Source organism: Carlito syrichta, unplaced genomic scaffold (genome assembly GCF_000164805.1).
Source record: "Carlito syrichta isolate Samal-C Ts95f unplaced genomic scaffold, Tarsius_syrichta-2.0.1 Scaffold302231, whole genome shotgun sequence".
Lineage (NCBI taxonomy): Eukaryota > Metazoa > Chordata > Mammalia > Primates > Tarsiidae > Carlito > Carlito syrichta.
The window spans coordinates 778,661-794,947 of NW_007246327.1; the positions used below are offsets into that span (position 1 = coordinate 778,661).

Genomic DNA, 16,287 nt, shown 5'->3' on the forward strand with positions numbered 1-16,287 from the left:
TAGTTGGAGTCTCACGCTGTCGCCCAGACTGGAGTGCAGTGGCCGCTCCCGGCCACCGCAGCCTCGACCCGCTGGGCTCCGGCAATCCTTCCGCCTCAGCCTTCCGAGTAGCTGGAATAACAGGCGCACGCTACCACGCCCGGCTGATTTTTTTATTTTATTGTAGAGATGAGGTCTTGCCTGCCCAGGTGGGTCTCCAGCCCGTGGGCTCGGGCAATTCACTCACCTCAGCCTCCCAAAGGCGCGGGATTACAGGCTGAGCCACTGAGCCCGGCGGCAAAGTCCAATTTATATAATTATCTATTTTTTCATTTTGCTTGGGCTTTCAGTATCATATCTAAGAAGCCGTTGTGTATTCTAAGGTCACAGAGATTTATATATCATTTTCTTCTGAGAGTTTTATAGTTTTAGCTCTTATATGTAGGTCTTCGATCTTTTTGAGTTAATTTTTATATAAAGTGTGAGGTAGAGGTTTAACTTCATTCTTCTAGATGTGGATATTCAATTCTTCCAGGACAATTTGTTAAAAAGACTGTGTCCCTGACTGAATTGTCTTGGCACTCTTTTCAGAAATCAATTGACTATAAATATGAGGGTTCATTCCTGGACTGTCTATTCATTGATCTGTATGCCTCCTAATGCCTGTTCCACACTATGTTGGTTACTGGAGGGTTTCTTTTGTTTTTTTTTTTTTGAGTCAGAGTCTCACTCCTTTGCCCAGGCTGGAGTTCACTAGCACACTCACAGTCACTCCAATGTTGACCTGCTTGGGCTCAGGTGATCCTTCCTCCTCAGCCTTTCAAGTAGCTGGAACTACAGGTGCTTGCTACCACACCTGGCTACTTTTTTTTATATATTGTAGAGAAGATCTCACCAAGTTCTCCAGGCTGGTGTCGAATTCTTGAGCTCAGACAGTCCTCTCGCCTCGGCTTCCCAAAGTGCTGCATCCAGCCTACTGTAGTTTTTGTAGTAAGTTTTGAAATTGCAAAGTGTAAATCCTTTGATTTTGTTCTTTTTTTAAGATTGGTTTGGTTATTCTGGGCTATTGGTTATGTTCTCATTCTCTTGATGTGGTCTTCAGGAGAAGTATAAAATAGAGGCTATTTAATATGATGAAAAATTTGTGGTCATGCACAAAAGATTAACTCCCCTCCTCTATAACATTCTAGTTTTTGAAATTTCTGGTCCTCTGTGTATACTAAAGATGAATGAGGGGATTCATGTGATTTAAAACTGTGGTTTGCCAGACTGCCAGGAGAGTCAGTTGTAGTATTGATACAGAGACCCGCTAATGTCCCTCCATATTGCCACAGTCCCTAGAGAAGGGCATGGTGGGGATTTAAGCGCTCCTACGTATTCCTGAGCACATTACTGAGAGTCCCCTCATCTTCCCTGCACTCCCAGTAAGTAACTTCAGGGGAACCTTGACTCCCCAGCAGATTATGCCCCAAAATGTAAATCACTGTTTACTCCCTTTCTTTGAGCTATGTAGTATCAGTGCAATCCTAAGTCTTGTGATTTGCATTAGGTTTGCAATGCATGATGTTTTGGCCCTTGTAAACTTTCATTACTCTAAATGTCACTATTTTACATTTGTAAAATGTAGCTGTAACTGGTTCTATACAATGTTCTGCTGGTCACGTGGCTAATGTGTAGTGGCTAACGTATAGGTACCGACAACTCTGGACTATAAAAGTTAACTGTAAAAGCCTGGTGGGTGAGCAGAACTATTTTAGAAAGACCTCGAGTACAGCTCTGCTTCCTGGATTTGAACTCAGAAATAAACTTCTTTTGACCAATTACCTGTCCCTTTGATTTACTGGTGTCAAGGGGAGCAGCCAAGCATTACTCAGACCATAACAGTATCAATTTTTTTTTTCCTGTGCATCCCTTCCCTGGCAAAGCCTAGGTATATGTTGGAGAAGGGATAAAATCAGAGGGAGATGGCTGGTTTTGGTAGTTGTAGTCGGAGTGGACTAGTCTCCAAGAAATACATAGACATAATTTCTTTTTCCAGAATAATAAACACATGGATAAATGGGAAAAAATATAATGTATAGTAATTACAGTTTCTGCATCCTTTTTTTTTTTTTCTTGAGTTGGAGTCTCACTCTGTCACCCAGATTGGAGTGCAGTGGTTGCTCCCGGCCACCGCAGCCTCGCCCTACTGGGCTCCGGAGATCCTTTCGCCTCAGCTTTCCAGGTAGCCGGAACTGCAGGCGTGTGCTACCATGTCCGGCTAATTTTTGATTTATTGTAGAGACGCGGTCTTGCCAAGTTGCCCAGGTGGGTCTCGAACCCGCGGGCTCAGGCAATCTACTTGCCTCAGCCTCCCAAAGTGCTGGGATTACAGGCTGAGCCACTGAGCCCAGCCCAGCCCCCTCTTTTGTTAGCTTTCTTTCCGTGCTCTCTTGCCCTTCTGCTCTCAGCTATGGGATAAGGCAGCATGAAGGCCTTCCCAGATGGGCCCCTTGATCTTGGACTTTCCAGCCACCAGAACTGTAGGAAATAAATCTCTGTTTATAAATTACTCAGTCTCAGGTATTCTGTTATAGCTTCTCTAAAGATTCTATGACAACCCTTATCCTTTTTCCCCCTCACCTTTGTAAAAGGCATTGCCCTAAAATTAGTCACTCTAGTCAGAGACCTCAGAGCTCACATCTGCTGCTGTTTCTCACACACCACCTAAGCATTCCCTTTTTCTGTAGTCTCACTGCTTCTGCTGTGATGGTAAATTAAACCATCATCTTTCACTTGCATTATTGCTGTCATCTCTGCTTTCTCTCTCTACCTTTAAGACTGTATTTCTCCAATTCTTACTCTACCCTGTTATCAGGTAAATTCTCTAATGCCGGTTTAATCTTGTCACTCTTTTGGCTAAAATCCTTCTCATTCCTTAAAGGATCCAGATTCCTTGGTATGGCATAAAAGTTTATTTCAATATCCTCATTTTACCCTAATTTATTTCCTTTTTATATTCTAACCATACCAAATTGCTGTAGTTTTGTGGACATTTCAAGCCATTATATGCCTTGACATATATATACTTCCACTGCTTTGGCTTCTAGAATCATAATACCTACTATATGCTGAATGCTTATTGTCCACTGAGCTAAATGCTTACCTATATATTCTCAAATATACAACTAACATGTGAAGGAACTGAAGCTTAGAGACATTATGTAACAACATACAAAGTCATACATCTACTAATGGAGCCAGGATTTGAATCCAGGAGTCTTGAACTCTGAAGCTAATGTTTATAATCACTACTTTATACTGCTGCTGTTACTGTTGCTCCTTTTCCCCATCCTATTGGATACCTTCACATTCTGAGTCATCATCTCTAACAATTTCCTTCATTACTGCCCTAAATGACCATTCCCTTCTCTGTTCTCCTCTTGTCTATATGTTACTATCTTTTGTAACATCTGTATTACTTTATTGCATTTACTTGATTATTTTTCTTCTTAGTGAACAAGAATCATTTTTTATTTTTGTGTTCTCAGTATATAGTAGACGGTCTGGAACATAATCTGGTTCAGGTATTGAAGAAATTTATGAGAGGGGCCCCAAAAAAGCCTGAATTATTTTTTGGAGGACAGGCCTCTTGTACTGCTGGCTTTCCCCATTAGGTAAGTGTTCTAGGAACCCATCAGCATTAGTGTACCAGGTAACATTGTTGTGAGAGGCTGTGTTTGACTTCAATTTTTTGTGAAGATTTAACATGTTTGCCCATTTTGTGATGAGTGATTTATAAGCACACCTACCCACACCATGCCGAGTGTTCAGCAGTTTTTGACCAAAAATGGCATGACCCCCTTGCCCCACCCTCTCTATTCACCCAATCTTGCCCTGAGTGTATTTTTTATGTTTCTCCGGATGAAAAAAGTCCGCAAAGGGAAACGTTTTGCTGATGTGGAAGAAGTGAAACAAAAAATGGCAGAAGCACTAAAAGGCATCAAAATTGACAAGTTCAAAACTGTTTTGAGCAGTAAAAAAAGCATGTTGAATAGGTGTTTTACATCACATGGAGAGTACTTTGAAGGTGAAATTTAAACATGTAAGAATAAATACACAATTTTTAATAAGTAAATTCAGGTTTTTGGGGTCCCCCACTGTAAGTATAGTGCTTAACATACTTAGGTTACGGCCGGGCTCAGTGGCTCAGCCTGTAATCCCAGTGATTTGGGAGGCCGAGGTGGGTGGATTGCCTGAACCCACGGGTTCAAGACCCGCTTGGGTAACTTGGGGAGATCTCATCTCTACAAAAAATCCAAAAATTAGCTGGGTGTGGTAGCGTGCGCCTGTAGTTCCAGCTACTTGGAAGACTGAGACGGAAGAATCGCTGGAGCCCAGCAGGTCGAGACTGTGGTGGTTGGGAGCGGCCACTGCACCCCAGTCTGGGCAACAGAGTGAGACTCCAACTCAAAAAAAAAAAAAAAAACTTAGGTTACTTGCTAGCCTAAGACAATTATAATGGATTCTAGATTATTTCTGTGAGGCAGGGAGTAAAAGAAGGCGAGGGCCTTTGACAAACTTAAGTAGTGGTAATAGTAATATACTAATAGTTGTTGAGCAATTAACAGCAATTAAGCACTGTTGTGCAATTTTAGATGTATTATTTTGCTTATTCACCAATAACCCTGTGATGTAGCTACTGCTATCCTTATTCTACTGCTGAGGAGAGAGTTAGCTAAGTTAGCTAAGACCACACTGTGAGTGATGGGCTTATATTCTGAATCCTTGCTCTTTAGTCATTATGCTCTTTTCCCCTTATTGGTATTTTTTATTTTTATTTTTTTGAGTTGTAGTCTTACTCTGTCACCAAGCCTGGATGGAGTACAGTGGCATGCTCACGGCCACCATAGCCTTGACCTGCTGGACTTAGGCAATCCTTCCTTCTCAGCCTTCCAAGTAGCTGGAACTACAAGTGCATGCCACCACGCTCAGCTAATTTTTTTTTTTTTTAATTTGTAGAGACTAGGTCTCACCAAGTTGCCCAGGCTAGTCTCGAACTGCTGGGCTCAGGCAATCCTCTCACCTCGACTTCCCAAAGTGCTGGAATTATAGGCTTGAGCCACCGTGCCTGGCCTCTCCTTATTGGTATTAATTGGAGGCTTATGGATATTTGGGTTTTTTTTAAACTTATTAAGGTTGAGTATTTCTTTGGACTGTTCAATGCTCCTTTTTCTATTTAAGATAATGGGCAGAAGTCAGAACTTCTTTCTAATCTCAACCATACTCATTTATTATGATAGGGAAAATGTGGAGTATTGTTTCTTTTTTCAACATTTAAGATTTCCTTGGCCTTAATTGCCAGGTGTTTCATTGTGACTTTCCTAATGATTATTTGAGTGCTCTTCTTTTTAAAAAACCTATTATGGTACAAGTGTTTTTGTTTTTTGTGTGTGCTTAGAGATACTGTAGATGAAGTTGCCAGGGATGACTAAGTGAAAGAATGATTTGTCTATTCCCCCCTCCTTTTTTCTGAGTTGGAGTCTCACTCTGTCGCCCATGCTGGAGTGCAGTGGCATGTTCACGGCCACCGCAGCCTCAACCTGCTGGGTTCAGGTGATCCTTCTGCCTCAGCCTTCCAAGTAGCTGGAACTACAGGCATGTGCTACCACCACTTGGCTTACTTTTTGATTTATTGTAGAGACGAGTTGCCTAGACTGGTCTCGAACCCCTGAGCTCAGGCAGTCCTCTCACTTCAGCCTCCCAAAGTGCTGGGATTGCAGACTTGAACCACCGTACCCAGCCTTGTCTGTTCCTTTTAAAGCCCCTAGAGTTTTTGTTGTTGTTGTTGTTTTGAGTTAGAGTCTCACTCTGTCACCCAGACTGGAGTGCAGTTGCTGCTCCCGGCCACCGCAGGCTCCGGCGATCCTTCCGCCTCAGCCTTCCAAGTAGCTGGAATTATAGGCATGCGCTACCATGCCCGGCTGATTTTTTGATTTATTGTAGAGATGAGGTCTCACTGCCCAGGCGGGTCTCGAACCCGCGGGCTCAGGCAATCCACTCACCTCAGTCTCCCAAAGGCGCGGGATTACAGGCTGAGCCACCAAGCCCGGCTTAGAGTTTTTAAATAGGTAACTGTAGGCATCTTAGATTAGTGGGCTTGATAATCTACTACATTTAATTTAAATTTCAAAGTTCTTTTCTGACATTACTTTTGTAAAACTGATCTTAGGGACAGCTAAGTTCACTGGTTAGTATTTGTCTTAGTCATACTCTATTTAGAAGATTTACTTCCTACAGTTTGGTGTAGTGAAAACGGTATTAGCTTTGGAGTTTGAAGCACAAGGCTTCAGATTCTTGCATGGTTATGTGATCTTGGGCAAATCACTTAACTTTTCTGAATTTTAGTTACTTAAAATAAAAATTAATCTATTTCATGAAGAAGTTAAAATGATTGAATGGAATTATATATATATATACATATATATATAAAATGCTGATACATGAGGCATTTTATTAACAGTAAGTAGCCTATTTTTTTTAAAAAGAAACTCAGTTGACTGGGTGTGGTGGCTTATGCCTGTAATCCCAGCATTTTGGGAGGCAGAGATGAGAGGATTGCTTGAACCCAGGGGTTCAAGATGAACCTGGACAATTTGATGAGTCTTTGTCTTTCCAATAAATAAAAAACATTAACCACTCTGGTGGCACGCGCCTGTAGTTCTAGCTACTTGGAGTGCTGCAGCGAAAGGATTGTCTGAGCTCAGGTTGCAGTGGCGGTGACGGTGCCACTACACTCCAGCCTGGGTGACAGAGACTCTGACCAAAAAAAAAAAAAAAAAGGCACGCATGTGGCTTTTACCTATCATCCCAGCACCTTGGGAGGCTGAGACAGGAAGATCGCTTAAACCCAGGAGTTTGAGGCTGCAATGAGCCGTGATCATGCGACTGCACTCCAGAGTGAAATTCTGTCTTAAAAAAAAAAGTAGGCCAAGCTCATTGGCTCAGCCTGTATTCCCAGCACTTTGGGAGGTGGAGGCAAGTGGATTGCCTGAGTCCATGGGTTTGTGACCAGCCCAGGTAACTTGGCAAAACCTCGTCTCTACAATAAATAAAAAATTAGCTAGGCATGGTAGTGTGTGCTTGTAGTTCCGGCTATTTAGAAGGCTGAGGCCAAAGGATCACAGGAGCCCAATGGGTCGACGCTGGGGTGGCCATGAGCGTACCGCTGCACTTCAGCCTAGGTGATGGAGTGAGACTCCAACTCAAAAAAAAAAAAAGTAGATGTTATTTTCTAGAAAAAGACCTTTCTTCCATTTTTAATTAGAGACTTCAAAAGAATAAATTCTGTATTGGAGCTGTAGTTTAAAAATGAAGCTTTTGTGTTTGAACAAAGTAGAGTTAATTTGTTTTGGCTTTAACTTAAAAAAGTGTGATGATTCTCTCTTGTGCTCTGTGAAGCTACCCAATTTCAGAAATCCCGAGATACCATTTATGATTTTTGAGAAGAAGAGATTGTGGGTCTGCAGTTGGGAATACAATATTCCTTGTAGAAAGAACCTTGAAAAGCTTTTATGTTAATGGATACAGTTTTTTCATTCCAGTATTTCAAGATGTTGTTGCTGATTATATTAGACCTTTTTTGTATCAGTGCAGTTCATTCCTAAATTTGTCATTATTTGGTCTTAAATTACAACTGTATTACTTTTTTTCTTTGATTGGATCTCAGGGCATGTTTGTGGTTGATGCTGCTAGTTGAATCTTTGGAGTACTGTGTATTTTGCAAAAAGGAATTGTTGTGTCTTTCAGTAGTTACCGCTTGAACACTGGCCCATTATTTTGGCTGTCCTGGGTAGAAATCAATAGTAAGCATTCTAAAATTGGTTTTAAGTGCTGATCCTTACTTCAAGTAGAGGGTTTACTTTGGGTGGGGAGAGGTAAGACATATTGACCTATTCATATATAAATTAAAAAAGAACTAGCAAGTACTTTTTTTATATGTAGTGAAATAAATGAAATGTATGTACATTTTTTAATATGAAACTAGCACGGTTTTCACTACGTCCAAAATGTATATTTTGAATGTTTTAAAATATTTTATTTACCTTCCCATTTTAAGTGATTAAATCTGAATTTCTTAAGGGTGCTTCATTTTTGAAGGTTTGTGAAGAGAGGTAGTGTGAAATTAAAGGTTTAGTCTTTCCTTGAGCTTTCTCATAGCTCCAGTTGAAATTCATCTGAGTAATGATGATTCTTAAAGACTACCAGATACAAAGTTTCTGGCTACTACTATTTGAGTCCCCAACTCAAAATACAAATTTGCTTAACAGGTTAAAAATAAAAATTCAAAGACTGGGTGTGGTGGCTCAAGTTTATAATCCCAGCACTTTGGGAGGCTGAGGTGAGAGGATTGACTGAGCCCTCGGGTTCGAGACCAGCCTGGGCAACATGGTGAGACCTTGTCTCTACAATAAATCAAAAAATTAGCTGGGCATGGTAGTGCGTGCCTGTAGTTCCAGCTACTTGGAAGGCTGAGGCGGAAGGTTGGCCTGAGTCCAGAAGGTTGAGCTGCGGTGACTGGGAGTGTGCCACTACACTTCAGCCTGGGAGACAGAGTGAGACTCCAACTCAAAAAAATAAAAAAAAATTAAAAAAATAAAAAAATAAAAATTCATAATCCAGTTGGCCATTGAAAGCACTTTATGGAAAACAATGTATTTGTGACTTATATTTGAGGGCTTGGGTGTGTTTTTTTTTTTTTTTTTTTGGCTCCCTGCATGGTATATAGTGAATATATAAACAGAAGTAATGTGCATGTTTATGATAGAATGTTCTTGTTTGCTAACTTATTTGTTAGCTAGCAATTGTTATTTCTAGAAATATAGCCTGAGAGAAGGTAACAATTGGTTATTGATCAATGTAGTGTGAGATATTATAATTTTACTATTATAAGACTTAAAGCTTATTTATATTGTTGAAAGTTTTAATTCTCGCACTGCTTACTTGATAGAAATTTTTTTCAAGTGGAATTAAGTTTTGCTTACTGATAGCTGGATTAATAAATAGATACTCTAACTAGACTTTGGCCTGGGTGACTGGCTTAGTCTTTTTTAGGTGATGATAGTTGAGTCTGTGGTTAACCTTCCTTGGTAACTGTTGCCATCCATCAGTGGTTCATTTCTGAAGTGTCAAAATGGGAGAAAATGGGACAAAATGCTTGTTACCCTTTTCCCACTTTTGCCATGTTTCTTTTGTTTTTTTTAGTCGAAGTCTCATTCATGGTTCACTGCAGCCTTGACCTCCTGGGCTCAGGCAGTCCTTTCTCCTCAGCCTCCCGAGTAGCTGAGACTACAGGCATGTGCCTAATTTTTTGCAGAGACAAGGTCTCGCTATGATGCCTAGGCTAATCTTGAACTCCTGGCTCAAGCAATCCTCCCACCTTGGCCTCCCAAAGTGCTGGGATTACAGGCAAGAGGCACCATGCCTGGCCCCCATTGTTCATTTTAGTTTAAGCTGGAAATTACGGTCATTTGTCTTAAAATAAGGGGGATAAAAACTTTAAGTTGGAAGATGGAAAAATTTTTGTCTTTAGTATTTCAGAGATTACCCATAAAAGAAAAACAGATAGTTTTTAGTGGGCCATATTCCTGTCCACTCTTTTTCCTCTACCTTTTGTTCTTGTACCTAATCAGAGCTAGAAGAAAAGATTCTGAGCCGGACTCTGTGGCTCAGCCTGTAATCCCATGCCTTGGGAGGCTGAGGTGAGTGGATTGCCTGAGCCCGCGGGTTCGAGACCCGCCTGGGCAACTTGGCGAGACCTCATCTCTACAATAATTCAAAAAAACTAGCCGGGCATGGTAGCGCGCACCTGTAGTTCCAGCTACTTGGATATATTTATTTGCTGCTGAATGTATCTATTGGCTAGAGATGAACTAAGTAACAGTATCGTTAGACATAAGGAAATTGCTGTAATGTTTTAGCTGTGTGTGAGAAACCATGAGGCTTTTATGTTCTTTGCATGATGAAGACAAATTTCATTAGGCATATCCTTATTTTAGACTTATCCATTATATATCGAATTTTTTGTACTATATCAACAAAGCTTTTATATTAAGTGTACAGAATTGGTCATATTTATTATATCTCCATGTAGCTATAAGTAGTTTCCATCTTGGGTGGCCAGATATATTTTGAAGTAATGCTATTGCAATCTGAACTGTAAGAGTATGTTTCAACAAGTTTATTGGGTAAGATATTTATGAACTACAAAAACAATCTCCTATATATTCCTTAAGCAATAGATATAACAATATTTTGTCCTATTATTGTTTCCACATTGAATGAAGTTTACTTTTAAAATTTTAGAGAGAGTAGGATGAAGGAACTAGAATTAAGTGCTTTTTGGAACATCTAACTGATACAAATGTAGTCAAATAATTCATGTGTTTGGTTTTTTATGACTGTAACTCATTCTGAAGTTTTTCTCACAAGTGTTATGGATGTTTAAAATTTGATCATGTGGGTCATATTTTAAATATCAAATGTCTAAAACCACACTTGAAGTTCAAGTTCTGATAAAAATGCATCATGTTAGGTTCTCAGTAAGATTCTTCCACTTTGAAAAGGTATAGAAATTAGACATTCTAGTGAGAACCAGAACAAGGAATTGTCGTTATAAGAATCATATTCTAAAAATTATGTATGTTTTATTATTTTCAATATTCTTTTACCTCCATTACCTCATTTTATCATTTCAGTAGCATTATAAGGTAGGTGGGGCAAATGTTGTCTTTGTTTATTTTTGTCTTTATTTTTATTTTTTGAGTCAAGGGTTTTACTCTGTTGCCCAGGCTGGAGTGCAGTGGCATGATCATGGTCCACTGCAGCCTTGACTTCATGGGCTCAGATGATTCTCCCGCATCAGCCTCCTGAGTAGCAGGAACTATATGCGCGTGCCACCATGCCTGGCTAATTTTATTATTTTTTTGTAGAGATGAGGTCTGGCTATATTGCTTAGACTGGGCTCAAATTCCTCGGCTAGACTGGGCTCGAATTCCTGGGCTCAAGCAATTTTCCTGCCTTGGCCTCCCAAAGTGCTGGGATTACAGGCATGAGCCACCATGTCCTGCTGAAATTTAGCATTTAGTCTATATTTCAGTGGTTTATAGAATATTTACAAGGTGTGCAGCAATCACTACTAATTCCAGAACATTTCATCGTTTCAAAAAGAAACTTCAGACCCATTGGCAGTCACTCCAAGTCACTCCCCTACTACCATTCACTGTTTGTTTCTGTAGATTTGCTGGACATTTCACATAAATGGATATAATATGTGACCTTTTGTATTTGCCTTCTTTCATTAAACATAATGTTTTCAGGTTCATCTATATTATATCATATATTATTACTTATTCCTTTTGATAACTGGATAATATTTCATTGTGTAGATATGCCACATTTTGTTTATTCATTTATTCATTGATGGACATTTGGGTTGTTCCACTTTTTGGGCTGTTATGAATAATGCAATTATGAACATTTGTGTATGTTTTTGTGTGAACAAATATGTTTCCACTTCTAGGTGTATAACTTAAGAGTGGAATTACTGGGTCATATGATAGATAATTCTGTTTCACTTGAAGAGGTGTCAAACTGTTTTCCACAATGACTGTACCATTTATATTTCCACTAGTAATATGTGAAGGACCTTATTTTTTATTTTTATTTTTTTTAGTATGGACCACCCATCACTTCCCAAATGCATCTCTAAACCCATTTTTTATTTTATTCTCTGAAATATATTTTTTCTGCTCACCTCTACCCCCATGTTTGTCTACCTATTGAAATTCTGTGCATCCTTGAAAGCTTAGTTTAAAATGCTACTTCATGTACAAAGTCTTCACAGAAGCGATTTCTCCCTCATTAATGCATATAGTTGTACCATTTATTTGTTTGTCTTTGAGGCCTTTTGGAGTGGTTGCTGAAGTCTTACTTATTTTTCCCACCACATTTTTGTATTCTCATGATGCTTTGTATATAATAGGCCTTTAGTATATATTGGAGAAATGAATGGGGAGGAACTGGAAATCCTTAATTTGGTTTTTTAAAATGTTACATAGACATGTAATATTTTTGAAGTAGAAATGTTAACATCTAAATACCATCTTTAATTTAAAAATTCTAGAGTTTTCCTACTGGAATGATGATTTTATCTAGCCTCCCAGTTGGCAAGTTTGTATATCTGCAAATATATCATAATTTTTTGGCTTTGTAACAAGCCCTTTTTTGTACAAGCAGTTACCTTTCAAGGTCATTTGACAATTGGTTGCCTACATTTTTCCATTTATTTATTAGCAGGGATCTAGAATGGCATCTTTCTCTGTAATTACGTTATAGAAGCTGTGTTGCAGTATAGTACATGGCTCAATGTTATTTACTTATTTTTTTCTGAGTTGGAGTCTCAGTCTGTTGCCCAGGCTGGAGTGCACTGGCACGCTCACGGCCTCCACAACCTCGACCTGCTGGATTCAGGTGATGCTTCTGCCTTAACCTTTCAAGTAGCTAGAACTACAGGTGTGTGTCACCACACCTGGCTAATTTTTGATTTATTGTATAGACAAGGTCTTGTCAAGTTGTCCAGGCTGGTCTCAAATCCCTGGGCTCAGGCAATCTTCTCACCTCCACCTCTGCAGTGTTGGGATTACAGGCGTGAGCCCAACCAGCTCAAGGTTATGTCTGAAGTTCAAGATTCATTTTGTAACATTATAGTTCATCACTGGGTAATAAAATATATCTAAATCACTTGAATTATCTTTATTAGGATGTCTTTATTTGGTGTTCATTGTGAAAACTGATGACCAACTAGCTAGATATACTAAATAATGTAATTCAGATACTGTAGTTCTTTGTTCACAAATATGTGATATACTAGTGGTTAAGAGCATGAACTCTATAGCTATATGACCTGGGTTTGAAACCTTATTTTGCCATTTATCAGCTGTGTGACCTTGGAGATGTACTTAATCTTTCTGTTCCTGTTTTTTTTTTTTTTTTTAATTTTAAATCTGTCTACAAATATGTTGACTTACTTGTCTGTGCACATTTACATATTATAGACTTGTATAGATATATACATATGTACTCATGAGTATACACACAAGTACTCATGTGTTCATATTTAAATAATACATATATATAGTTTTAGCAAAATAGGGATCATAATGTTTTGATTCTTGTAGATTTCACTTAATTTTGTGAATATTTTCTCATACAACTAAATATTCTTCCAAAGTGGGTTTTTTTTTTTTTTTTGAGTTGGAGTCTCACTCCGTTGCCCAGGCTGATCTCGAACCCGTGGGCTCAGGCAGTCCTCTGGCCTTGGGGAAGTACTGGGATTATAGGCTTGGGTCACCGTGCCTGCCCACATGTTTATTTTTGTAAGTTGATTTTTATTTATATCATTCATTTCAACAAGTATATATTGTCAGATATTCTAAGATTCAAAGGATAGAATAGTAAACAAATAACCTGATGGAGCTTTTCAGTCTGTAAGACTTTAGATACTTGATGGTGGGTTAAATCTTATTTGAATAGAATTAAATAGATTATTTAGAAGAGAGGAAGATTTTACCTTCATCTATCTATGCCGCCAAGTTCTTGTTTCTTTTTAAAAAGGACCTTCATCACATTCCTTTCACTGCCTTTTTTTTGTAGAGACAAGATCTTGCTATATCCCCAGGCTGGTCTTGAACTCCTGGGCTCAAGCAGTTCTTCTGTTTTGGCCTCCCAAACTGCTGGGGTTATAGGTATGAGCCACCGCACCCAGTGATCATCAAGGTTTTTTGTTGTCTAGTCCTGTATACATCTTTCTAGATCATGTAGTTGTTCCATTAACAAATAAATATTCCTCTTCATGCTCTGTGCTAGGCACAGAAGAAGTGCTCTCTAGGAAATTTCATCTAGTGTGTTTGGGAGATACCTGTAGTCATGTCTGAAAATAAGTAGATAGTCGCAATGTTGCCTCCAAGTCCTTTCCCATGTCTCCTTGTTTCTATGGTAATTTATCTGATTATATTTACATTCCAAATAATAACTCATATTACCTTGAATTGTAGTTATTCTAATCCTGTTGATACCAGTTTCATGGATATTACATCTTTAATTCATAAACAGGTTGAATCATTTATTTTGGACCAAGAAGATCTGGATAACCCAGTGCTTAAAACAACATCAGAGATATTCTTATCAAGTAGTGCAGAAGGAACAGACTTACGCACTGTGGATCCAGAAACACAGGCACGACTAGAAGCATTGCTAGAAGCAGCAGGTACTTTATTTTTTGTTCTTTCCTTTTCTTCTCTTTAAAAGTCTAGGTCTCTTTACAAAGTACACACGGTTATCCCAAAACTATATAACATTATAAAATTTGAAATCTAAAATTTCTTTTTCTTTTTATTTTCTAAAGAAAATATTCACATTTTAGATTTTTGGGCTCAACTCTAATATTTGAAAGGTATTAAGGTAATCATCTAGTTATCAAGGAAAACTTATCAGTTACATTATAAAATAAAAATGTGGGAGATAAATTGTGACTTCTTTATCTTAACTTATTTAGGGAGTTGCATATTGACTACTTGCTATTCATTTTAATCTATTTTTAACTTGATTATAAATAGCTATTTTTTACTTAGTAGGCATTTAAATAAAAACTGATCAACAAGGGTACCTGAATAATGAACATTTGTAAACCTAACCCTGAATTGTACCCTACATCTTCAAAATAAAACATTATAAATAAATAAATAAATATTGAACACAAACTGGGACTAAAACATGTCAAACTATGTTAACTACTTGTTCTGAAGTGGAAGGAAATAAAAATCTGTGATAAGCATGCTTTCTGAAAATAATATAAGCTTATTATTTTATTTTGTACAGCCTGATCATTATTTGCTCTACAACATTTCTAATATACTAAATGAAAGCCTCATCTCTCTCCTAAAATACTTTGTGGTTTTTTTTTTTTTGAGTTGGAGTCTCACTCTGTCACCCAGACTGGGGTGCAGTGGCGCTTCTGGCCACCACAGCCTCGAGCTGCTGGGCTCTGGAGATCCTTCTGCCTCAGCCTTCCAAGTAGCCGGAATTATAGGCATGCACTATCATGCCCGGCTGGTTTTTTTGATTTATTGTAGAGATGAGGTCTTGCTGCCCAGGCGCGTCTCGAACCCGCGGGCTCAGGCAATCCACTCACCTCAGCCTCCCAAAGGCACGGGATTACAGGCTGAGCCACCGCGCCTGGCTTAAAATACTTTGTTTTAAGAAGGAAGTTAATTTTTCTAATCCTTGTATATGGTCTTTGAGATGTATTCACTTTGTATGATCCTCCCTTTATTTAATATTTAATATATTTTAAAAATTATTTAATATAAATATAGGTCCACATTACATGCACATAATATTTTAATCTAGATGAAGAATTTATAGCTTATGTTTAAAAATAGTGTCTAGAAACATGTTAGAATGCTGTATTTTTTAATCTTATCCTAAATTTAAGCTACTAAAATGCAAAAAACTCAAAATAAAAAGTTTTTAAAAGTATGGAAAATTGCCAGGCTTGGTGGCTCAGCTTGTAATCCCGCGCCTTGGGATACTGAGGTCAGTGGATTACCTGAGCCCGTGGGTTCGAGACCTGCCTGGGCAACTTGGTGAGACCTCATCTCTACAATAAAAAATAAAAAATTAGCCGGATGTGGTAGCACGCGCCTGTAAGTTCCAGCTACTTGGAAGGCTGAGGCGGAAGGATTGCCAGAGCCCAGCAGGCTGAGGCTGCAGTGGCTGAAAGCATGCCACTGCACTCCAGTCTGGGTGACAGAGCGAGACTCCAACTCAAAAACAAAACAAAAAACAAACAAACAAAAAAAGCATGGAAAATTTAATTCATTTTCTAAGTACTTTGATAGATAATATAAAAGATATTCAGAAAAATCACAGTGACCTTTTAACATACAATCATGCGTTGATTAATGACTGGGATGTGTTTTGAGAAATGCATCATTAGGTGATTTCATTATTATGGGAACATCATAGTGTGCACTTATACAAACCTAGATGGGATAGTCTACTACACAGGTAGGCTATATCATATAATCTTGTTTCTAGGCTATGAGCCTATATAGCATGTTACTGTACTGAATATGGTAGACAATTGTAACACAATGGTATTTGTATACCTAAACATTTATTTATTTATTATTATTACTTTTTTGAGTAGGAGTCTCACTCTGTCGCCCAGGCTGGAGTGCAGTGGCCGCTCCCGGCCACTGCAGCCTC

At 38.7% G+C, this 16,287-nt stretch overlaps 1 protein-coding gene across 7 annotated transcripts in view; it reads left to right on the top strand.

Annotated features, from left to right (window-relative positions):
- LOC103258466 (ankyrin repeat and KH domain-containing protein 1) overlaps positions 1-16,287 on the top strand; it is a 125,880-nt gene that overhangs the window by 14,444 nt on the left and 95,149 nt on the right. For all 7 annotated transcript variants that reach the window (XM_008056130.2, XM_021711398.1, XM_021711399.1 and 4 more), the window contains exon 2: positions 14,131-14,284. In XM_008056130.2, coding sequence (XP_008054321.1) covers positions 14,131-14,284 — 154 coding nt within the window. The remainder of the gene's footprint in view (positions 1-14,130; positions 14,285-16,287) is intronic.